Genomic DNA, 25,321 nt, shown 5'->3' with positions numbered 1-25,321 from the left:
GCAAATGATCTGTTTGGAGGAGGGGGGTGCTGGTGTGACAGCACATGAGAACAGCCACTCCTTTGTTGGAAAAGGTAAATCACACAAAAGGGGAGAGTATTGCTTTCAGAATGCTGATTTTTTTTCTAGCCTCAACCCAGCAAAAAAAAAAAAATCTTGTGTGCTTCAGATGAAGCTGAGATAAGTGAGGCCATGTTGTGAGCAGGCTAGAAGCTCTGAGCCTCTGAGTGCATGAGTTGTCTGAGCTAAAATGGCTGCTCCTAAAGCTCAGAGGACTAGGGCAGCTTAGTGAGTCTTAAAGCTTCAGTGACGCAGGAGCTCATATCTCTTGAAAGTGTGATAAACACATTCAGCAGAGCTGTGGCTTGTTTGGCTGAGATGAAAGGACTAAGCTTGGGGGATGGGTAGTGAAAACTGGATGATCTGCTTTTTGTGAAGTGCTCTAAATGCAGGAGTCGTCTGCTCCATGGAAAAATTTGTTTTCAGGTCTAATGGACTGTGCTAAAGGAGACGTGGGGTGGGGCTTCACTCACTGCTGTAATTTGATCCAGAGCAGATAGCAACCTCTTCCACACAATTTGGCCTGGTGCTTGCACATAAAAGCTTGAGTATCTCGATTATTGTAACTTTGTTAGCTGCAAAGAAGCTGGTGCAGTGTTCGGTTTCTTTCTTTGGGCAGGAGAGGGGGGGAAGGAGAGAGAAAGGACAAATTGCAGCAGTGCAAAGTAGACTAGGTAAATATCTGAAGTGTCTGTGTGCTCAGCCTGGCCAGAATTTGCCTTGCCAGAAGTTTATTTTAGCAGGCTATCAGAAGGAACATTCTTTTCTGCAGAACCCTGATGCCACACACCCTTGTGTTTCGTTGACACAATATTATTGGACTTGGATCTTGCTGTAGGAGGACTTTTATATTCCACAAATAAAGGAAATTTGTAAAGTATTTTTGGCTGCCATTCCCTTTCTCAGACTTCTGCAACTCCTAGATTAGCTTGGCCTAGAGAAGGAAGTGGGAAATGTTATAGTAATTGGTCTAGTTATAGTAATTGGTCTATAATGTTATAGTAATTGGTCTAGTAATTGGTTCATTAAGATAGTAAGTTGCTACTGTACCCAAGAAACATGTGGAATAGGTGGGCCTGGCCTCTACCTTTTTATTTTTTCTGAGATCCTGTTCCTTGTTCTACACCAGTGCCCAAAAACTTTGAGCCCAGTGATAAATTCCTCCCCAGAATTATGTGATGCTGCATTAACTAATCATGCATCGAACAATAATGTGTCATGTTACCAAGCTCGGCTTACTACTTGGTATATCAAACTAGGTAGGTTCATGAAAGTAACAAGGAAGTCAAAGTTTTAGGGAGGGGCCTTTTTAATCCTTGAATACTGTTGCAATGTTTCTATCAAAAGCAGCAGAAAATGGCCCATTTCTGGGGTTTTTTTTTTTTGGTTTTTTTTTTGGTCTCCTCTATCCCTATTCCATGAAAGACATGTTCCTTTAAGGAGGCTATAAACCATGGGTATAGTCATAGGACTTCTAACCAATAATGGACACAATCTTGGAGCTTTCTGGAATTGTTAAGTAAATGTCCAAAAATCTATGTATCCAGACATCACCTTGCCACAATGTCTATTTTCCCCACTGCAGTCAGTGTTGACAGAAGGTTTAAAATAAATGCAAAGGTTTTTGGAGGTTTTCCGTTTCAGGTGGTAAGGCAATCACTAACCTTCAGAAAGGTTAGTGCTGGATGAAGAGAGGCAGAAATACCATTTTTTTTCCTGCTTGCAAATTTCAGTGCATTCACAGCTGGAAATTCCAGCATATGCTTCCCTGAGTCTTTGTGTGAGACAGGCTGCCAGAGGAACAACAAACCCATGTGAGAAGAACCTGAGTAAGGAAAAAGCCAAGAGGTCAAGGTCCACTGAATCAATATCCATTTGTCAGAAGGGTTGAATGTTTGTAGAGTTGAGATCAGCAACTTGTGAGCTATTTAGGTAGGACTTTCTGTGAATTTGAATGCCTTGATGTGTCTCAAAGTATTGAGCAAAGTTTGAGTTGTCAGTTGCAGTAGCTATAGCATTTTTGGAGCCTGCTGAACCATGTGGGAACAGGCTTGGTTTTATATATAGTCAGTTCATTGAAGAGTCTCTCTAAAATAGGGTTTTCCCTCTTTTCTTTCAGAATTCTCTAATGTGAAAGATCATCCCAGAACCATGGAGGTGCTGCAGTGTGACGGCTGCGATTTTCGAGCTCCCTCCTATGAAGACCTGAAAGCCCACATTCAGGATGTTCACACTGCTTTTTTGCAGCCCACGGATGTTTCTGAGGAAAGCCCTAGCCAGCCAAGGTCTGGCTCCATGAATGCTAGCAACCAGACTGAGGTTGAATTTTCTTCTGTAAAGGATGAATTTGCAATTGCAGATGAAATAGCAGGTAAACATCAACCTAAACCTCTTCTCCATGCTGGTTTCTGCATATTTTAATGTACAATTTTAATGCGATTTAAAAAAAAAAAAATCCATCATCTTTATTGCCATGATGGTGAAGTGAATTTTGCCTAGCTACTGGTTCTGCTTGCCACTTTTTATGTGATCACTAAAATGGGGGGTAGATTTATCTCCCTGCTCTTCTTCATTCAAGTGTTTCTATAATTTTTTGTTTTAATGTTGAATTTGAAGAGGTTTTCCTTTTTAAAACAATGCATTTTTGGTCAAAGAAACTTAATTTGGAAGTAACATTTTTCCAGGTGATATATATTGCTTGCCTGTGACCTATATTAGGTGCACAAGCGTGTCATAAATAAGAATGTCCAGGGTAGTATTGCATGCTCTGCAATTCTGATATTCCCAATGCCTTTCATGGATGTGGCTGTTCTTGAGTATTATGATGTCAATGTGATGTGTGAAGAAAACAATTGTGCGTGTTTTTTATTTTTGTTTTTTTCCCCCCACCTCTCCCCTAGGGCAAAATGCAGCAGCTCAAATGGGGACTGGAAGTTATTATAGCCATAGCCAGAGTTTTTATGGTCAGCACATGGCCCCAAATCCTAAACCAACAAATAAATTTTTCCAGTGCAAATTCTGTGTGCGATACTTCAGATCCAAAAACCTGCTCATAGAGCATACCCGAAAGGTCCATGGAGCACAAGCTGGAGGGAGCTCGGTGGGGCTGCCTGCTGCCGGATCATTAAATTACAACATCATGATGCACGAGGGGTTTGGCAAAGTTTTCTCTTGCCAGTTCTGCACTTACAAATCGCCAAGACGAGCAAGGATTATTAAACACCAGAAAATGTATCACAAAAACAACCTGAAGGAGAGCTCAACTCCTCCTGCTGCTGCAGCTGCTATATCTGAATCTGGGTCTGCCTCTATGCCAGTGCAGGAGCCCTGCAAGGAGTTGCCTGCTGAGGTGGTAGAGCGTAGCATTTTGGAGTCCATGGTCAAGCCCTTGACAAAATCCAGGGGCAACTTCTGCTGCGAATGGTGTAGCTATCAGACACCTCGAAGGGAGCGCTGGTGTGACCACATGATGAAGAAACATCGGAGCATGGTGAAAATATTGTCGAGCCTGCGTCAGCAGCAGGATGGTACTAGTCTGCCTGATATGCAGAATAAGAATGCACAGAACCCCTCCCCAAACTCCAATTACATCTCTATGAATGCTGTAGGACGTGAGATGTCAAATGCTAATGTTTCAAACTTCAGAAGCTCTATGAGCAATTCCCTTATCAGATCCAATTCTTCTACATCCTCCAAGTTCCCTTCTGTGTCTTATCCTCAAATGAAGCCTAAGTCACCTCATAACTCTGGCATGGTTAATTTGTCCGACAGATCCCGCTATGGCATTGCTGACATGACAAATTCTTCTGCTGACCTGGAAACGAACAGTATGCTAAATGACTCTAGCTCGGATGAAGACCTAAATGAAATGGACAGTGAAAATGGCTTGAATGCCTTGGATCACCAGACCTCAGGAATGTCTGCAGAGCAACTGATGGGATCTGATGGCAACAAATTATTAGAAACCAAGGGGATTCCCTTTAGAAGATACATGAACAGGTTCCAGTGTCCTTTTTGCCCTTTCCTCACCATGCACCGCCGAAGTATTTCCCGCCATATTGAAAACATCCACCTGTCTGGGAAAACTGCTGTATACAAATGCGATGAATGTCCTTTCACTTGTAAAAGTTCATTAAAACTTGGAGCTCATAAACAGTGTCACACAGGTACAACGTCAGACTGGGATGCTGTGAATTCTCAAAGTGAAAGCATAGCTTCCTCTCTGAATGAGAGCACTGTGTCTTATGACAGTGGAAATATAAATGGCAGGAAGTCAGGAGGCATAATGGAACCTGTGCAGCAACAGCAGCAGCAACAGCAGCAGCAGCAACAGCAGTCACCACAACCCCATTCACAGCACCCCTACAAATGTACAATGTGCAACTATTCCACAACTACTTTGAAAGGCCTCAGAGTTCATCAGCAACACAAGCATTCATTTTGTGACAACCTGCCAAAATATGATGGACCGTCATCCAACGCACCACAAGAGAGTGAGGGGGATGCTCACACCTCTTCCAGCACTGTGAAGAAAAGCCAGACCTCCATTCTGGGTTTGTCATCTAAAAATAACTTTGTGGCTAAGGCCCCTCGAAAGGTGTCAAATGACTTTCCCTTGGATCTATCACCAGTGAAAAAGAGAACTAGAATTGATGAAATAGCAAGCAACTTGCAGAGCAAAATCAACCAAAACAAACAGCAAGAAGATGCTGTGATTAATGTAGAGGATGATGAAGAGGAGGAAGAAGACAATGAAGTGGAGATAGAGGTAGAATTGGATAGGGAAGAAGAACAAGCAGAGCCAATGATGGAGGTATCCAATTCATATGCACCCCAGCAAATGTGGGGAAGAGATGCCAATGATTCTCAGAAGGAGGCTAACTTCAGAAACATGCAGCATGATTATAATTCCACCAATGGGGCAGAAATTGAGCTCACATTATCAGAGGATGAGGAAGATTATTATTCTTCTGTCAGCTTGAAAGATCAGCAGGGCCCTAATGCTTCTGTTCTGGGTAGCCAGTCAAGTCTCTATGGATCTGAACAAAACAATGAAAATGCAGAGTTTAATGACTCTGGGAGGCTTTATTATTGCAAACACTGTGATTTCAGTAACAAATCTGCCAGGAGTGTTAGCACCCACTACCAGCGGATGCACCCATACATTAAATTCAGCTTTAGATATATTTTGGATCCTAATGATCACAGTGCAGTGTACAGATGCCTTGAATGTTACATTGACTATACAAACTTTGAAGACCTACAGCAGCATTATGGTGAGCATCACCCTGAAGCTATGAATGTACTCAACTTCGATCATTCTGACCTGATCTATCGCTGTCGCTTCTGCTCTTACACTAGCCCGAATGTGCGAAGCCTGATGCCCCATTACCAAAGAATGCACCCAACAGTTAAAATTAATAATGCAATGATCTTCTCAAGTTATGTAGTTGAGCAGCAAGAGGGGGTAAATACAGAATCACAAACACTGAGAGAGATCTTGAATTCTGCTCCCAAAACCATGGCAACATCAACCCCTGTGGCCCGTGCAGCTAGTGTGCCTAGTACTTTTAACAAAAATGCTACCAAAAGTTTTAGTCCAGAAAGTGAAAATCAGAAGGAGCCTTCAGTAAATACTGTTGTAGTTTATGACTGTGATGTGTGTTCATTTGCAAGCCCTAACATGCATTCAGTTCTGGTTCATTACCAGAAAAAACACCCTGAAGAAAAGGCATCGTACTTCAGGATTCAGAAGACCATGCGCATGGTGTCCGTTGACCGGGGCTCTGCCCTGGCTCAAATGTCATTTGAGATGGGAACCTCTGTGTCTCCAAAACTGTCCAGCCTGGCTTCTCAACCTCCACCTCCCCCACCACCACCACCAGACCTTGCCACTGAACTCTACTACTGCAAACACTGTTCGTACAGCAACCGATCGGTTGTGGGAGTGCTTGTCCACTACCAGAAAAGGCATCCAGAAATAAAGGTCACTGCAAAATATATTAGGCAGGCACCCCCTACTGCAGCAATGATGAGGGCTGGTGAGATGCCACCTGGTATTCAGAGACCACCAATGTCTATGCAACAGCTGAATAGGGGCAGCTCTGAGAGTGCTGTGACTCCCCCCGAGAATGAAATGTTCTTTTGCCAGCACTGTGATTATGGAAACCGGACCGTTAAGGGCGTGCTCATTCATTATCAAAAGAAGCATCGTGACTTCAAAGCTAATGCAGATGTGATTAGACAGCACACAGCCACTATTAGAAGCCTCTGTGACCGTGGCCAGAAAAAATTGGCCAGCAGCCTCCCTGCTCCCACCTCCAGTACTGACCGGGACAAGGCTAAGCTACGAGCTCTCAAATGCAGGCAGTGCTCCTATACATCCCCTTATTTTTATGCCTTGAGAAAGCATATAAAAAAAGACCATCCAACCCTGAAGGCCACTGTCACATCCATTTTGCGATGGGCATTTCTGGATGGCTTAATAGAAGCTGGTTATCACTGTGAATGGTGTATTTATTCGCATACTGAGCCCAGTGGTTTGCTTGTGCATTACCAAAGGAGACATCCTGAGCATTATGTTGACTACACATACATGGCAACTAAACTCTGGGCAGGTCCAGATCCTTCCCCTCCAGCTCTAGTGCTGCCATCAGAGACAAAAACGTATAAATGCCGTGACTGTGTTTTTGAAGCATCTTCCATTTGGGATATTACTAATCACTACCAGGCTTTTCATCCTTGGGCCATGAATGGTGATGAATCTGTGCTGTTGGATATCATAAAGGAGAAAGATGCTGCTGAGAAAGCTGGCATGCAGCCTGATGAACTTGGGGCTAGGATTAATTCTGAAGACCAGATAACAGCATCACAGATGGAGCAGGATGCAGAGTGCACTGAGGACTCGGGTCTTTCCCAGGAAAAAACAGTCCAGCTGGCCTCTGCAAACCCTGCAATCTCCTCCACGCCGTATCAGTGCACAGTATGCCAATCTGAATATAATAACCTACATGGACTTTTGACACATTATGGCAAAAAGCATCCTGGAATGAAAGTGAAAGCTGCAGATTTTGCACAGGACATAGATATTAACCCAGGGGCTGTGTACAAGTGCAGGCATTGTCCATATATTAACACGCGCATTCACGGTGTCCTTACACACTACCAGAAACGGCATCCGTCAATAAAGGTCACCGCTGAAGATTTTGTACACGATGTAGAGCAGTCTAATGACATAGCTCAGAATGATGTGGAGGAAACGAGTAGGATTTTCAAGCAAGGTTATGGCGCTTACAGGTGCAAATTATGCCCTTATACCCACGGCACTTTGGAGAAACTTAAAATTCACTATGAAAAGTACCACAATCAACCCGAATTTGATGTGTTTGCGCAGTCACCACCAAAGGTGTCTGCCTCTGTGGAGCCAGAGATTGCTCCTGAAATCAAGGCTTCTCCAGAAATTGCTCCTGAGGACATTGGAGAGATCACAGTGCCAGCTCCTCATTTTTCCAGTTCTCATTTAGTGTCTCATACAGTGTTCCGATGCCAGCTTTGCAAGTATTTCTGCTCCACCAGGAAAGGGATAGCTAGACACTACCGCATCAAACACAACAATGTCCGGGCACAGCCAGAAGGCAAAAACAATCTCTTCAAATGTGCTTTGTGTTCCTACACCAATCCCATCCGCAAAGGGCTTGCAGCACACTACCAGAAACGGCATGACATTGATGCTTACTATACCCATTGCTTAGCAGCCTCCAGGACAATTAGTGACAAGCCCAACAAAGTAATTATTCCATCTCCTCCCAAAGATGATGCTCCTCAATTAAGTGAGGAGCTGAGGAGGGCTGTGGAGAAGAAGAAGTGCTCACTTTGCTCCTTCCAATCTTTTAGCAAAAAAGGTATCGTCTCCCACTACATGAAGCGTCACCCTGGTGTTTTCCCTAAAAAGCAGCATGCAAGCAAGCTGGGGGGTTACTTCACTGCTGTGTATGCTGATGAGCATGAAAAGCCAGCCCCGCTAGAGGAGAGAAATGACTTTGAAAAGCCTGAGGTGGAGAACGAGGCTCAGGAAATAGAGTGGCTTCCCTTCAGATGCATTAAATGTTTCAAACTGTCTTTTAGCACAGCAGAGCTGCTGTGCATGCATTACACTGACCACCACAGCAAGGACCTGAAGAGAGACTTTACCATCCTGGGAAGTGGTACCCGCTCTCAGAATTCTCTCTACCAGTGCAAGCACTGTGACAGTAAATTGCATAGCATGGCAGATCTGACCTCACACTTGAATAGTCACAATGAGGAATTCCAGAAGCGTGCCAAACGTCAGGAAAGGAGGAAACAGCTTTTGAGCAAGCAGAAATATGCAGATGGTGCTTTTGCAGATTTCAAACAAGAGAGGGTAAGGAAATGTGTGTTCATTTTTTTTTCCTCCCCCCTCCCCTACTCCCCCAACCCTTCCCAGGCCCCCACTGTTCTCATTAGGCTGTGTATAACTAGTGCTCACATGCGTGGTCTTTGGCAGCCAAAAAACAGACTAACTAGTGACTTCTGCCAATGAGCTCTGTAAGTCAATTTAAATATTCTAGTTTGATACTATCATCCTCTCTTTTCATTTTCTACCTCTTCCTAGAGTTCCCTAGAGGGTTGCCAACATCTTGTCCTCACCCTCAACAATAATGTAGCTTTTTCTTAAAAAGTTACTGTGCACTTATTTTTTTTCAGTAAATGTGTCGTCTGCCCCACGGTTCCCACCTCCAGGGGTCATTCTTTTGAAATAACACTCAAATCTTTTTTTCTTCAGGAAGGCATGTGATTGATTGATTGACACTTCTGTGGTAATAACATATCTGGTCATGGGTCTGATTCAAAGTTCATTGGTATCAGTAGGTGTCTTCCTTGGACTTCAGACTTTGGATCAGTCTCCATGTGGAATACAGAAGAAATTCTGTTGTGTACCACTGTTGTCAATCTGGAATAACTCTGCTTTTGAAAGAGTTATCGACAGCTTACCCTGGTGTCACCTAAGGGCAAAATTTGGCCTGTCAGGTTTGAAAAAAATATGAGTTATGGTCTGTTACCATCCAAATACACAGGGTTCCTGAGCATAAAAACAAGGCAAGAAAATATTTTTTTACCAATATATTTTACAGGCATTAGTGGAGGCCAAGTGAAAACTTGGGTTGAAATTTTGGAAAGCGGCCTTTGGGACTTAAGATCACATCTATTTAAATTTTAATGGAGATGTGTTTAAGTCTCTAAGGCTGCTTTGCAAGATCAGTCCTTTGCCCTTTAAAGTGCCCAGATAGTAGATTTTTTTTTCTTTCCTAATTTCATTTTGAGATTTGTGCTTGTCTGGATCTATTCATGATAACTTTAAAATGTGGAAGCACATTTCGGTGCATAAATTGATTTTATACTTGTGTTCCAACAGACTTTTGGTCACTTGGAAGATATGTCAAAACTTAAGGAGAGGAAAGTTGTTGGATATAAATGTAAATTTTGTGTGGAGGTTCATCCGACCCTTCGAGCCATCTGTAATCATCTTCGCAAGCATGTTCAGTACGGGAATGTCTCTTCAGTGTCAGCTACAGTAAAGGTAGGCATTCTGAGATCTGTCTGCTACGTTGTTGTTTGAGGCTATAAGTCCTGGTCCAAAGACCAATGAAGTCTGTGGCAAGCCCTCATTGAACTCAAAGGGTTTTGGAACAGGTAAGGTTAAGCACATGATTTATCTCTAATGCTTCAGCTTTCTGTGGTATGTCTGGCTTATTTTAAGATACTAGTTTTAACTTTCTTCCATTCTTGATTCAAGGGCATGAAGACTATTTTCCAGAACATGTCTGATTTCTCTACCACAAATGAGTTTATTTTCCTGATAACAGAATGCCTAGGTCTCTGAGCAAGACCCTATAGTCCAACTATTATAGGCTACTTTCTAACACACTTAAATCAAAATTTTTAGAGGAGGAAGCCAGAAGCACATAGGTACTAATGTGCATGAAAATGTGTATTTTGCTTATTTTTTCACAGAGTTACCACTGCAGTCTACTAGGGTTTGCATCTGCAAATCCCCATTCAAATGACTAATTAGTCACTTGCTTAGCTGGGTTCAAGTGGCTCATTGTAAATGCACTTTTTTTCTGTGGGCATTGGGATTTCCACTTCTAGAGAATCTGGTCTCCAAGAAGGAACTCTGTCCCTCACTCCCCAAGCTGGTTCTTCAGGATATCAAGAGCGGGGTGTATACACAGTAATGGAGCAGGAGCTGGCAATGCATTGCTGCTGCTGCTGCTGCTGCTGCTGCTGCTGCTGCTGCTGCTGCTGCAGTGAGCACTTGGATTATGTGGAGGAAAAAAGATGCCACCACTGTGCTCAGAACTTTATTTATACCGTATCTCTGTTCCATAATGCTGACTAACCTGCCATGAGGAAATTGAATCCAGCTGGGTCTGAACAGCTCCACATGAGAGGGCTTAGACTGTTCTGCTGTCCTCCCCTTCACATATGTGATGCTACATAAGTGATCAAGTAATTTTTCTCCTATCAAACTATGGCTGTTTTTACAAGTGGGAAAACTGCCACCTTTTCTCTTTTTTGTTTTTGGACAAATAGAAATTAAGCTGAGGATACTACGTTGATTTTAAGTTCCTGATTGCTTTATTATACTTGCCATAATGAATAACACTAAGGAAAAGGAATAAAAACTAACAGGTTTTTTTCAAAGAGGGTTATCATTTCCTGAGAGGGCCTGCTTCTCTTTTGTGACATTAGTGTTAGTGAAAAGTGTCCACTTGTGAGTTTTGGGAAACATAGGTGTATATTAGCCTACAGAGCAGTTATGATAGTAGGTGATAGCAATGATAGCTTGCTCCATATCATGGCGCTAACATTTCTGTTAACCTGTTCTGGAGGATCTGTGTCCAGAGGTTAGTAGGTAGGCAGTTCAGTTTCTATTTTAGTTGTTTGGCCTTGGTTCTGACATTGTTCAGTCTGAACACTGCCTGCTGTGAGATGTGGTCTCTTTTAGAGTGCTGCTGCTTCTTGTGGATTGCCACTAGTGTTGTGCAACTTGTGTAGAGAGATCATTAGAACTGTGAACATAGTGGGTGTGTCTACACGAGATGCCCACTGCGCAGTTGTTACTAAATGACAGTACTAACGGGTGTTACTGCACAGTAGTGTCCTGGCATGGTTGCCTAGTGACATTTACTGTGCAGTAGCTCGGTACTGCTGTGCAGTAGCATTGTGTCATAGTTTGTGCCCTGTGACGCTACTGCAGAGTAATAACGAGCTACTTTGCAGTAAGCGTCTTGTGTAGACATGGCCAGTGGGACTCCTGGGTGAGGTCTTATCTGGCTTCCTTCCTAACATGCTCTGCCTCCAACATCTGCCACTGACATGATAAGCACTGCCCACTCACTCCCACTGAGGCATACCTGGACACTGACAATTAGGTAGAGAAGAGGGCTCAGGACCAGCCCTAAATGGGACAGCATAGATCTGAGTACTGCTTCCCTTCAGTGCTGCTTGTGGAACAGAACCTGAGCCTAGGTGTGGGGTGCTCAATCAAAGTCACTTCAAACCATGTGCAACAATGCCTAAGAGCCAGTCTCCAAGTTTGTGTGGCAGTGAGTAGGTTGGGTTCATTTTGTCAACTCTGGACTTACAGTCCGGAGGTTGGCCATGTAGACACGTCCTTTGAGATGTTGTTGAAGGGAATCTTAGATCTTAAAATTAAGACATGGAGAAGACTGAGGGCAGAAGGGAGAGAGAATTGATGGCTTTGGGGGGGTATGTGTTTTTTAGCAGGAAGCTGAAGATTCTTCAAACACAACTTTGGAGGGTTTTGAGGGCGTCAAAGACCCTGGCATTATGGAATTTACAGAAGCTGAATCTGGAGCATCCTTGGAAGATGAAACCAGGCCTGGGGGCTACCACTGCAGCCAGTGTGACCGGGTTTTGATGTCTATGCAGGGTCTGCGATCTCACGAGAGGAGTCACTTGGCTCTGGCCATGTTTACCCGGGAAGACAAGTACAGCTGCCAGTATTGCTCCTTTGTCTCTGCTTTCAGGCACAAGTAAGTTTGTTTGTTTGGTTGGTTGGTTGGTTGGTTGGTTGGTTTGGTTGGTTGGTTGGTTGGTTGGTTGGTTGGTTTGTTTGTTTGTTAATAAAAGCACAGACTATAGGTGCTGCTTTTGCATGTACCAACAAATGAAGAATGTCATATTCAAAAGCTTGTCTATCACAGCTATGTAGTTGGTCCAATAAAAGATACCAGATTAAGAAATCCTTGCTTCTGACATTAGCTTGGAATCTAGGCAAATTTACTTTTAATTATGTTTTTTGCTTTCTTGGTTTTTATGTATTTCCATGCCCTGTAGCCTGGTACTATTGTCCATGATTATTTTTAGAAACTATCCCGGATTCCTTTCTTTTTTTATTACACCTGCTTTTGTTGGCTGTGGGGAAAATTCACACAAACAAAAGGTGAAAATTTCCTACATGGAGAGAATGATAAAACTAATCAACTACAGAGCACTGTCAAATGAATGAAATAAGCTGGAAGGAGAAGGGGAAAAGATTTTGTTCTGTAATCTTTTGTGCATAATGAATTTGAGTGTTGGACGTAACAAATTTAAGTTGATTTAGAGAGATTTAGTCTCTAATGCCAAGCAGGTCTCAAAAGCTAATCTTTTTTTTTAATCTTTTTGAACAACTTCCTGAACATATTTAACTGTCTGATGCAACAAAGTAAAAGTGTTACAGATAGTTGTTATAAATAAACAGAGTCCCTGAGAATTTGTCCAAGTGGGTATTTAAGACTACAGAGGTAAGGTGTTGGGTTTTTTTTAAATTAACTTTTTACCACAACTGCCAAAAATGAATGGATTTGTGGTACATGGTTTCCTTAAAGACAAGACATCAGCATATCCACATTTCCTTCTTTGCTTGGCAGAGAACCACCTCCCTACCTGCTCACCACCTTTAAAAGAGAAAGGGAGACCTATGCTGTGTCCTGCCTTCAGTGGGACCAATCAGGTTTAAGTTTTGACTGCTCTGTGTTGAAATCCCGTGTACAGGGAGAGAGGCTGGATATGAATGCATTCAAATAATGCATGCCAGAAGGGCAAAGCTTCCACTGGCATGACGAGTGCATCCATGCAGGCTATAGGCATAATATGGTGGTAGGCTCTGAGAGCTGCAAGAATTTGAGCAGCCGTCAATAAGGGTGGTTTGGAGGAGAGGAAGTGACTGGTTAGTTTCAGGGACTTTCCCACCTTTGACTGGTGGGACCATGTGGACAATGTAAGGCTCTACCACCTTTAGAGTGTAGCAAGAACTTCTGCCCCCGCGCAAAAATATTTTGCCCCCAAAACCACTCTGGCTATAAGGTTGTCTTGCACTCTCTTTCTTTTCAGTTGTTACATTGGTTCCATGGGTATAAACGATGGTGGAACCAATAGTGTGGATGAAGGGAGAGAGCTATAAACATGTTGGCTGCAATAGGTGGCCAATTTAGAAAGACATTGCATCAGAGATTGCCACACAATCTTCTTTATTTTCATAACCAAAGTAATTAAGGCTCTGGGAGAGAAGAAATCTTTTCAGCAAATTAATAAAGAAACCCTAAGAAAACCCCAAACTTAGCTTCAAAGAATCTGACTGATTGGTAGGATGTGTGGCTTAAAAAGTATACTTGTTCTGTATATAACTCCTACTGTTGCGCCTGTATATAACTCCTACTGTTAGGAGGACAAAACTTCTATATTATACAGCTTTGGATTGGCAGGATAGTTTAATTTGTAAGCAAATTCATTCACTATTGGCTTTTAACATGGAGTTTTGTTGTGCGGAATATTGACCCAATCTGATGATCAGCATTTTAAAAATTAATTTTAGCAGATTTGTTCATTTCACTAGACCAGCAATAGCTATATTCCATCTCAGATTCCATTTTGGATTTATACTAAAATGATTTTCCTGTGAAGTGGTCCTGAAACTGACAGATAGGACGTTTTGCATTGTTGCTATCATTGGGCATTTGAATAAATACTGAGAGTGCACCTTTTTTTTCTGCTGATGGACGGACATTTTCTGGTAGTTTAGGACTCACAGCAGCATGAACTTTTTTGTTTTATGTAAAGACTGTAGTGGACTCCACTTGACCTGGAAGCTGATATTTACTAGTAATGGGGAAGCAAGCTTGCATAAAATAATTGGAACCAAGAGCCAAGTGTATGCATGTTTTTTAAAAAGCTAATTTTTCCTTTTGTTACACTGCTATGCACATCTCCATATTCAGACTCAGAGTAGAACTGGATTCCAAAGTGCTGGCATGCTAGAAGGAGTTGTACAAGAGATGTTTGTAGCTCAACCTAAAGTTGGTGCCTGCTCTCTTGAGACTGCCAACTTACGGGGATTGAAGTTCTGCCCACTTACTTGTTGAGCTCCCTGCACAGGCCTCCAACTTGTATGTTGTATCATCATTTTTCTTTCTTTCTTTTTTTTTTTTTATCCTGAAACTCATTGATTGGTTCTTGTATAGTCTGCTGGCATTGTCCCCAGAAGAGACTCTCTAATTGTTTTTATTCCCATTACTAAAAGAAAGCTTCTCCTTAGAGTTGGTCAAGAAAACAAACAAAACCCTTTTTTGACTGGAAGGAAGAAGGGGGCCATATTTCTCACAAAAAAATCCTTTGTTTTTCGTTTTGTCTTTTATTCCCCAACCACATTTGTTCCTGAACTCCCATCTTGTTAGTTTGGACCCTGAGTAAAGAAGCTAAAACTAGATTTTTGTCCCATTAGCCTCTTTTAAAGTGGCTAGCATTCTGTATAATAGTTTTGGTGCCTATTCTGTAACCATTCTTAATACTGGATATTACTTCACTGTGCAAGTAATTCCAGGTGGTTGCAACATTGCCCAACATAAAGAAGAGTAGTAGATACTGTCCCCAATATATATTTTTTTCACATTTGTACCTGAAGTGGTAGCTGAAATTCTCTAATATTTTGTTTCCTTTTTTTTGTTGCCTTTTCTTTGCCAAGTTTGGATCGCCATATGCAGACTCACCATGGACACCATAAACCATTCCGTTGCAAACTCTGCCCATTCAAGTCCTCTTATAATAGCCGCCTGAAAACTCATATACTCAAAGCTCATGCTGGTAAGTTTCTCTGTTTTACAGTGCAGCAAGCATAACAACCCTTTGACTTTTTTCTTGCTGGTCAGTGCTACTGATTTGAGTTAAACATTTTATCAACTTTGGGTAGGATTTTCAAAGGTGGTTCAGCATTGCTGCAGCTCTGCTCTCATTGTGATCAATGAAAATCTTACCACTGATTTCAAGAGGAGCAGAATTCAGGTCATTACCAAACAGTTTGGGAAATTCCATATGCTTCTGAAAAAGGATTCAGTCATTCAGCTTCTAGAGACACTAGCAAGACAGCTTGGTATTGAGAAGTTTGTTTTCACTTAGTTTACTCTGTAAATGACTTGAGAAAATGATTGAGGATCACATTTTGGTTTCAAGCTGTACTGTCTTAATGTTGGCTTTAAGATTAAAATTTAGCACTAAAATTTTGGAGCCAGATCTGCAGCTGGCTTAAACTCAGATAACTCCATTGACTGAAGTGGAATAATGTTTTATAGACTGCCATGCAGTACAGAATTGTGGACAAGTAGGTATTTATGGTGGGTGGGAATTGAAAAAGGGACAATGAGAAAAATGATCAAGGCGAAGTATTGCATGCAGCTTTTATAAAGGACTAAGATGGAAGATTTCCTGATCTGGATGTGATCATGACTTTCTAATTTCAGTTGTATTGCATGGTTCCAGGTTTTAAAAGTTATCCTTCACTTGGGATCAGTAGCCACTGGTGATTGTTGCATCTTTTTTTTTTCTTTTTAAATGTTCAAATGCATATTAACCAAAACTAACCATCTTAAGCTAATCCAATTTATGTTAAAACCCACAAATAAAGACTTGTAGAATAGAGGGGGATAGGGTGACATATGTATGGTAAAAACTAACCTCTCTGGACTCAGTGGCTCTTTGATCACATGATCATTTCTCATTCTTAGAACAGATGCTTCTACAATGGCCTGTTTTTTGCTGGGGCTCAGAGGTGGGGGGAAGGAGGGGAGGTATCAGTTGTAGGCCACCAATAAGAAATTAAATCTTTCCTATTTAATTCCAATAGATCAAAACTAACCTTGGACCAAGGGCAACCAGACATTTCCTTCGTATTCTGTTTCCTATATTGATTGCAGATTTCACACTTGGATGCCTTATCTTCAACAACAGCATTCATGCCAGACTGTGTTCTAACACTTCTCAATACTTGGATGGGCACTTTGGATTAGCTTAACATTTCTGACCTCATGTTGTGTGTAGCTGGGCTATGACATGGTGTACTTTCTACAGAAACCTATTGCATGCATCTGTTTCGCTTCTATACGTGAACATTTTAGATTTTTAGAAGTGCCAGAGATCTTTTTTGTTGGCCTTCCATTAAGAATTGTTTCTCAGGCTGCTATGTATTTGGGTCATTTTTTGTATGTCTTATCTGAGCTTATCAGATTTTTATGTCAAAATTTGTATGCAAGCCATATTTATACTGCAAATTTCTTTTTTCCATAGAGCTTTTATTTTTTGGGTCTGCCCCTCCCCCTGGTATATAGGTGTTCTTGAACAGGTCTGCTATCACAGTATCTTTACATGGCTTGTATCTCACATTATCCAAGTATTTCTGCAATTGCATAGTTGTGTTTTGGAGTCTAGGTGATGCTATGCACAATGGCTTCTGTATTAGGGTTTTTAAAAGTTTATGGTCTGTTTTTGCCTCAACTCATTTCTTCCCAACAAACATTTATGAAACAGAAATAATTGCTTGAGCATTTTTGTCTGGTGTTTGCTCTGTTGTATTTTAGTCGGTCCTCTGAAAATATGTACTACCTTGCAGAAAGACTGTGCCTAAACCATGTTACTTGGAGCCTACTGAGATCTCGGTAATTCTAAAAGCTTTTCACCTACTAATCTTGTCAGTACTATTTTTATGCAAATTTAGGGATGAAACTGCATAGCATGTTCATGCATTTCCTGTGAAATCTTATTCCAGTGTTGTCTTCCAGTGCAGTTGCCTCCCTCATCTTTTTGGATCTGTTCAAATTCCTTTTTCTGGTGGAGTATGTTCTCTCCATAAGTTAGCTCTGTTTACTTCATCTGGTATCCATACTCCCATTCAATACATTTCTTCTTTGGACTGTGGCAGAACGTTAGTGCCTCCCAGTGTGTTGTCAGTTGTTTTTACCCTGAATCAGTACATCTGTAGATTTTGGGACAAGATTTTTTGGTACATCTCCGATGCTCAGGCAGACCCCAGGGGAAATCAGTTAAATATTTATAATATACAAAATAGGGAGTTGAAAAAGTTAAAAGCTCTTCTACTTAGTAAGATTTATTAAAACTATTTCCTTGCATCCAAAATTGAAAGTTTGCTTGCTTATGCTCATTTCAGTTGCTGTGATAGGGTTTGAAAGCCATATTTAAATCTTGATCTGTAACAGTACTTTACTTGTGTGAGTTTAGTATGGTTGCTTTAATGTTAACAGTCAATTGCTGCCTGTCTTCATTCACAAACATCAGATTTTACCATATTGTGACGTTTTATCTCTTCATCTTACCAGTGTCTACATCAGCGGCATGTATTTTATCTAATGCATCCTGTTCTATTAAGCAACTCATCATATCCTGTAAGAAAATCATTTATATCCTCTCTGTAAACAAGTGATGTACCTGTTTGATAATATGCATTTGCAGAATGCCATTTGACACAAGAGCACATGGGACTTCTTGTTCCACAACTTCAGACTGTGCTGTGTGGTCTGTTCTTTTTCCAGATACATTGATATGGGTTTGCCAGGTGGTCACATTTTGTGTCTGTTACATTAAACAAGTTTAGGTTTTGATTTTAGGAGAGGATGGCTGCAAATCTTTTTGTATGTGCTTGCTGTGATTACATTGCTTTCAGCTGTAGTACAGACCTTGAAATTCTCTCTTTGTTCATTTCCAGTGTCACAAACCAATGTGTTCCAGAACCCTGTTGTCTGTATTTGAGAAACCAGCAAATTTTTCCGCCTGTATCTTCATTATTAGAGGAATTGTCTTCCAATTAACATTCATAAATATTTTACTCTTGCATTGTTTTTTGGCAGATTGTGTGTAACCCATGCTTACTCAGTTGGGTGCTTTGTTCTCTTACACGTGAAAGCATAGTTTGAAAAAATTGATTGCTTTTATTGCATGCATAACATCACACCATTTTGTGTTCCAATTGCCTTCATGCTTACTGCAAACAAATCTGGTCTCTGCCATTTGTTTACCCTTGATTCTCTCTTTGCGGCTTGGAACATACTTAGAATTACATTTGCTTCTATTCGTTCACTTCCATAGAATTTTACTTTAGCTTTACATCTACCCACAGTCCCTAACATGGTCATGTCCGTTTCTTGTTAAACTTGCCTTGGCCTCAGTAATCGTAATAATGATCTCAGCTGCCAGGCAACACCGTTGCTCACATAAGGAAAATATATACCTTTCACACATTGGATATATCGCAGCATTCTTGAAAATTCTGAAGGACCTTGGCTAGGATTTTGTCATTTCTTTCATGCTGCTTCTGGAATATGTTTGGGCTTGCCACATGTAGAAGTACAGAGGAACTGAGCTCTTCCCTGTTACCGTTCTTCCAAGAAAACAGGGAAGTGTGCCATCAACATCCTTCAGTTTTCTTCTGGATTCAAATGATTCCATTTTTGCCAAAGATTCAATTTGCTTCCAATACCATGAAATAAAATTGTGATGCGCAGGAGTGTTGCTTAGAGTCTAGCCTCTCTTTTTTGGCCTCAATCACATGACAAGCAGCCAGGGTTACTAAAAGATGATGCTGTTGTCAGATGTAGGTGTTAAGATCCACAGACTCCAATATTCCAGCAGGAAAGCTAAATAGCTTGTTCTCTTTGGAAACAGTCTTTTACTAATGGAGAAAATGGGAGTTTTACCACCGAATTCTGTAGGAGAAGGATAGGGGGCCCCTTTGTTTTTTCTGTGAGCTGATGACATGCCTGTATTTCGCTCACCCAGGTGAACATGCCTACAAATGTTCCTCCTGCTCATTTTCCACCATGACAATCAGCCAGCTGAAAGAGCACTCCTTGAAAGTGCATGGGAAAGCACTGACACTACCAAGACCCCGCCTTGTCAACCTTGCAGCCTCACACGCCCAACACACCTCCAAGAACCACACTCCTGCTGAAGAAGTGGAGGACTCTAATGGTAAGTGGTGCTTTAGAGCAAGAACAACACTGTCTAAGGTGCCACTTATTTTGATTTTTTTTAAGGCAGCAGTTTGCCCTAAAAGAAGTTTCTTAAGTCATTTTGTTAAATGCATCTTAAGTTGTGTCAAAAATCAGAATAAATTCAATGCTTTAGGATAGTCTGTAAAGCATGATCACTCACTCATTCTCCACCAATTTGCCCAGAGGACAATTGGCCTTCAGTATGTGTTAACCTTTGTTTCTCGAAGACCCACTCATTAGATTCTGAAAGACATGATCAGGTGTCTGAATCTCCCTGAAAGTCAATGGGAATGAGGCATCTAGCTCACAGAGTGCTTTGGTGAGGTCATATTAGGGAGTTCAGTTTAACCTTTTAATGGTAGTTAAAATAATTATTTCCTTTCCCCTGCTACAAAGGATTAAAAAAATATACAGCTAAAAATATGGGCTATTCCTGGGTAGTGGGTACAGGAAGCAAATGACATCTAAGTAGCATTTTTTTTCTTTCCCTGCGGGCTGTTGTATGTGTGCAAGAGCAGTAGGTAGCTTGTGTCCCTGGTATCTTTGCAATGGGTGGTCAATCAAATAAGGTGCAGAACCAGAGGAGAGATGTGGCTTAGTGCCCTGACATGCTTGCCAGAAGCAAGTGGTAGTAACTCTAGTTTTCTCTTCATGTCTTGGACCTGCAAACCAAAAAAGGGGATTTGATAGTCAAGAAGTCAGCACGGTTGCTGGGTAAACCATATGAAGGGAAGAGGAAAGGTTGGGGAGTTGAAGCTCTGGTGGTTTCTGTCAGTGTTCAAAGGTCTTACTGGTTTCTCTCAGACTGAATATTCCAAGGAGACTTTTAGAAAGAAAAATTTTAAAGTTGTCCAATAATTCCATAGAAAAATTGTTAAATGTTTTGTTGTTGCTGAAATGAAAAATTGAACTTCTGATCACTTCAAGCATTTTGGTCACTTTGCCCAATGGGGAGGGGAAAAAGGGAGGAAAGAGGAAAGTGAGAAAAGGAGGAATGGAGGGACATGCCCAATAAGGCAGAAGCCAAAATAATCTCGACTAGAATAGAAGCTATATAATATAGCTTCTATACTATATAAAATATACTATATTCTGTATAATATAGCTTCTATTCTAGTCAAAGTTATTTTGGTTTCTTTAAATGAAAACAAAGTATTATGAGCAATGCAAAAAAAACCACATTTGTGCAGTTCAAAAAGCAATTTTTTTGGTCATAATCTTTCCAATGAAAAGGTTTTGAACAGCTTTAAATTTTCCCTTCCCTCACAGGACTATCTGGAACTGTGGAGTTGAATTTGTTTTCATGGAAGAGTTTTTGTTATCATGAGACTTTTGATTCTTTGTGCTAAAACTGGCTTAAAATAGTTGAATTAGCAACATTCATCTTTGGATGTGTTATATTGATTTTGAAAAATTTATTCCCTCATTCTCCTGTTTTCAAAAGGGAGAAATTTTCATTGGGTCTCCCAGTCTTTAATATTAATTAGTACCGTTCTGTTATTTTCAATGTCAGTACAACGTTAGTACCATTCTACTAATACCAACAGTATCAAGATGTGTACAGAGAATATTTTGGGCTTTGGCAGGATGATGCTCGCTTCCTGTTGCTCATCCTAGGAGACTGAAATCATGATTATTACAGCCCAATACAAAATGAAATGCTGTCCTGTAGCCTAAGTATTCAGTATTGTGGGCTTTTTTAAAGGACCACATATTAATATATGTTAAACTTGTTTAACAAGTTTTTACATGCACTAAACTACAGGCCTTATCAGGATGTCGCAGCTAACCAGGTCAGAGTTGCATTCAGAGGTTAAAGCAGGACTTGTTCAAAATAGTGTGATCATCTTTAAATGGGGTTAATGGTTAAATTACATTGAAAATAATAGAAGCTCTCCACTGAGGAGGTAGTCAGAAAGAGTACAAGGGTAGTGATGATTATATTCACATTTTCTGGATCTCTTGTGAAAGGAATACCTGGGGGGGTTGTTTTGTTTGTTTGTTGTTTTAAGTCATTTTCTTGACATAATGGATTTGGTTACAGACCGAATTAATGAGCACTTTGCTTTTATCATAGTTCAGTTTGGGTTTTAGAAGGGAGCAAATAGAGTTCCATGTGACTCAGGCTTGTAAACTGCAGGTGTTACACAGGAATAGATAAAAGACTGGTTACAATAATAGAAAATAGGGAGTACATGTGAAGCGCTGTTATGCCCAGCTGGCGGGAAATATTAAGTGGGGTTTTCACAACACAGAGTAGTTGGACCTCTGCTGTTTTAATGTATATAAATAACTTACACCCAGGGTTGTAATCTAGTTAATTTACTGATGACACAAAATTGAATCAGGATGGGGGAGAAGTGGCAAGCGTGGAGGCTATGGCAAATGAACTTGGACTTGTTTCATGGATTGGTTGCTACATGGCAACATAGTATAATTAAGTGTTTGTAAATGAGAGCTATTCATTTCTCTGCACATGCACAGTAGTTGGAACAGAACTTAAGCAGGATGGCTTGAAAGAGATATGGGAGTGAGTAGAATTCATCCTGGAAATATGGAACAAGTACAGGCATACCTCGGAGATATTGTGGGTTTGGTTCCAGACCACCGCAATAAAGTGAATATGGCAATAAAGCAAGTCACACAAATTTTTTGGTTTCCCAGTGCATATAAAAGTTATGTTTACACTATACTGTAGTCTATTAAGTGTGCAATAGCATTATGTCTAAAAAAAACAATGTACATACCTTAATTAAAAAATACTTTATTGCTAAAAAATGCTAACCATCTTTTGAGCCTTCAGCGAGTCGTAATCTTTTTGCTGGTGGAGGGTCTTGCCTCGATATTGATGGCTGCTGACTGATCAGGGTGGTGGTTGCTGAAGGCTGGGGTGGCTGTGGCAATTTCTTAAAATAAGACAACAATGAAGGTTGCCACAAACCTTCAATTTGTAAAAAACGCAATAGCTGTGAAGCGCAATAAAGCGAAGCGCAGTAAAATGAAGTATGCCTGTAAATATAAAGAGGGGAGAGGAAAAGGAAATGCAGCTAAAATAGTGAAATGTACATTTGATGAAAGCTTGTTTGAACAGACCAGTTCAGTGTGGAGAGACCAAAAGAAATTTTGTCTCCAGTTACTTCAGAATTTGTTTCCAAAAGTACCACTGCTAAAGATGCAACAAAATGCACTGAAGCTGATCAGTTTATTATAACATAAGAAGAAGATACTCAAATTTGTATGGCTTATTTGTTTTAGCTCTCAGTTGGGAGCAATTAGTATAACTTTTAATGTACTCAGAAGATGGGAAGTATTGATGGGACTAGGGTTAAGATGGATCTCTGACCATGTTAGGTAGGCATATCCTTGGTAATTCTGTAATTCTCAAAACCTGCTTATAAGTAGGGATCTACCGAGCTTGGGAAGGCAGGTGGCCAATTTTGTGAGCAGATCTTGGGGCCAGCCGCCATTTTCATGGGCTGAGTGTGATGGGATCCCCCACATCTGGCTGAGGGGCACCAGGAGTCCCGCCTTTCCCCATAGATTGCCATATGGCCTGAAACCACAGCTTAATTACTTCAATTCAACTTGGGGAAGCCATTAATCCATGTATTATTAAGCATGAATTAATGGCTTCCCCAGGCTTAATTGGTGTAATTAAGCCATGGTTTGGGACCATACCCAAATGGTGAGCTCTGTGATTTTGGTGGGCTTGCTGTAAGAAAACAAAAAAACTGATAAGCAGAGAAAAGGGCAGGAAGCCGTACAGTTTTGGGGCATCTATACATGGGGAGGGGGGTGGCACCTTAATTAATGTGGCTCTGGGAGCCTCCCTAATTAAAGCACCCACAGCATCACATGTACAGGTAGTCCTTGGCCTTGCAACACGATTGGATCCTAAAAACCTCATCTTAAGTCGAAATATTGTAACACGGAACCAATATTCCCATAGGAAACAATGTTATAAATGGGGGATTGGTTCCTGAACCAAGTTGCGCTACCCTATTTTCACCAAAAATAACCCAGAATTTTGTACTCAGAGCTACATTAATGTATTTATATTATAAATAGCAATCAGAATGATTTGGGAGGACTTCTTTGAGGTGACTTTGCTGGACTTTATGAAAGACTCTTGGTTGGACTTTTTGAAGGCTGGAAGTCTTCTCAGGAGTCCTAGCTGCAGGTTTTTCTGGAGTCCTGTATGCTTTCTCAAAGAAAGTATTCAAGGAAGTTTGGACAGATGTTTTCCAGGGAAATGGGCAATGTAGCAAACTGGTTTGCTGGCATGGCATTGGATCAAGCATTGTAAAGTTGAAACTGACATTAGAAAGTTGAAACAGGGTGTCAGTTTATAAATGTTGTAAATGCAAAGAGTAACTTTAAAATGTTTTCAGTCAAGGACTGCCAGTATCTTGTGCTTCAAAATGTTAGGGGGGATGCTTGAACTAAAGCTCATTTCACAGGTCCTGCTGCCATTTTAAAGCACAGGGATGCTGAATAAAGATGATGAGGAGGCTCCTGGAATGTGTTAATCAGCACACTCCAGGAGACTCGATTAACTGAGTCTGCTCTGATGCATGCTAATTAGTACATGTCCGGCATGTGCATAGGTACCCTTGGAACATGGGTGGGGAAGGGGCGGGAACAGAGAGGGGACAGGGTGGAGTGGGAGGCAGGGCAGGGCTGCTCACAGCAGGATGTGCAGAGGCTGCAGGCAGCTCCTGCTGTGAGCAGCCCTTTCCCACCTCCTTCTGCCCCTCCTCCCCACCTCATCCCTCTTCCCTCAGCCCTCTCCCCCTCCATCCTTTTCCTTCTGCCTTCTCCTTTAGGCTCCAAGACTTCAGGGCTTCCCACCCTTTTCTCTGCTTGCCAGGAAGTTTTTTTTTTTCTCTTAGTTTTTTGCAGCGAGCCCAGCCAAATTCATGGTTTCTGTGAAAATCGCTCAATTGCAGATTTGGTAGGTTCATAATTATAAGCCTTCCCAGGTCAGCAGGGTCTGGATGTTTAGCAAGACTGACAACTCATGTCCATTACTTATTTTACGTAGGCAAGCCCCTGGTAGACGTTAATTTGATCTTGCGATAGAATCTGAGGAATTTTATCTCGGATCCCAAAAATGATGCATCCTGCCATGCCAGAAGTTCAAGATCTAAGAGACTGGAAAGTTTGGATTAGAGCTAACAGGGCAGTGTTCAGTGCAGACAAATGCAAAGTTCTACACTTGGAGAAATAATAAAAAACATGGTGGATGACAGCACTATGGAAAAAGACTTGGGAATCTTGTAAACCACAGGCTCAATATGAGTCTGCAGTGTGATGCAACCTCTCAAAAGGAGAATGTGGTTTTGGGATGCATCAGTAGAAGCATTAGGTGCAAGACATGAGAGGTGATAGTGCCACTCTACTCAACACTGGTTAGGCCTCCTGGAATCCTGTGTGCAGTTCTGGTCTCCACATTTTAAAAAGGAGGTGGAGAAATTAGATTGGGTTCAGAATTGGACAGCACAGATGACAAAAGGGCTTGGAAAGCAAGGAGGCTGAAGGAGCTAGGCATGTTCAGCTTGCAGAAAAAGTGTGTAAGGGGGGCCATAATAGCAGTCTTCAAATACCTGAAGGGCTGCCATAAAGAGGGAAAAATACCTTTTCTGTCTTGATGCAGAGAGGAGGACATGGACCAATGGCAGCAAAGTAAGGTTAGATTGGATGTCTGGAAAAGCTTCACTGTGAGAATAGTAAAGTAGTGGAATAAACTGCCTAAGGAAGTTGTGGACTCTCCATCACTGGAGGTGTTCAAGAAGAGGTTGGGCAGCCACAAGTCGGGGATGATCTAGGTGCAGCTATGCCTATGTTCTACCATAGTATTTCCCATGCTTTTGCGCCTTGCTGATTGTCCCCCCCCCCCC

The 25,321-nt window shown here is 41.4% G+C and overlaps 1 protein-coding gene across 8 annotated transcripts in view; it reads left to right on the top strand.

Annotated features, from left to right (window-relative positions):
- Positions 1–25,321, top strand: part of ZNF462 (zinc finger protein 462) — a 157,612-nt gene that overhangs the window by 53,966 nt on the left and 78,325 nt on the right. For 4 of the 8 annotated variants that reach the window (XM_019517084.1, XM_019517082.1, XM_019517081.1 and 1 more), the window contains exons 2-7: positions 2,180–2,431; positions 2,961–8,461; positions 9,494–9,658; positions 11,869–12,140; positions 15,110–15,228; positions 19,207–19,398. In XM_019517084.1, coding sequence (XP_019372629.1) covers positions 2,212–2,431; positions 2,961–8,461; positions 9,494–9,658; positions 11,869–12,140; positions 15,110–15,228; positions 19,207–19,398 — 6,469 coding nt within the window. In that variant the 5' untranslated portion in view covers positions 2,180–2,211. Of the gene's footprint in view, positions 1–2,179; positions 2,432–2,960; positions 8,462–9,493; positions 9,659–10,094; positions 10,355–11,868; positions 12,141–15,109; positions 15,229–19,206; positions 19,399–25,321 lie in introns of those variants that run through there. The other 4 variants (XM_019517086.1, XM_019517085.1, XM_019517087.1 and 1 more) reach the window with 4 other exon arrangements.

This window comes from Gavialis gangeticus, unplaced genomic scaffold (genome assembly GCF_001723915.1).
Source record: "Gavialis gangeticus isolate Ggan-Ray unplaced genomic scaffold, GavGan_comp1, whole genome shotgun sequence".
NCBI classification, from domain to species: Eukaryota; Metazoa; Chordata; order Crocodylia; family Gavialidae; genus Gavialis; species Gavialis gangeticus.
Note: the sequence above shows the minus strand (reverse complement) of the source record. Positions and strands in the feature narration are given on the sequence as shown.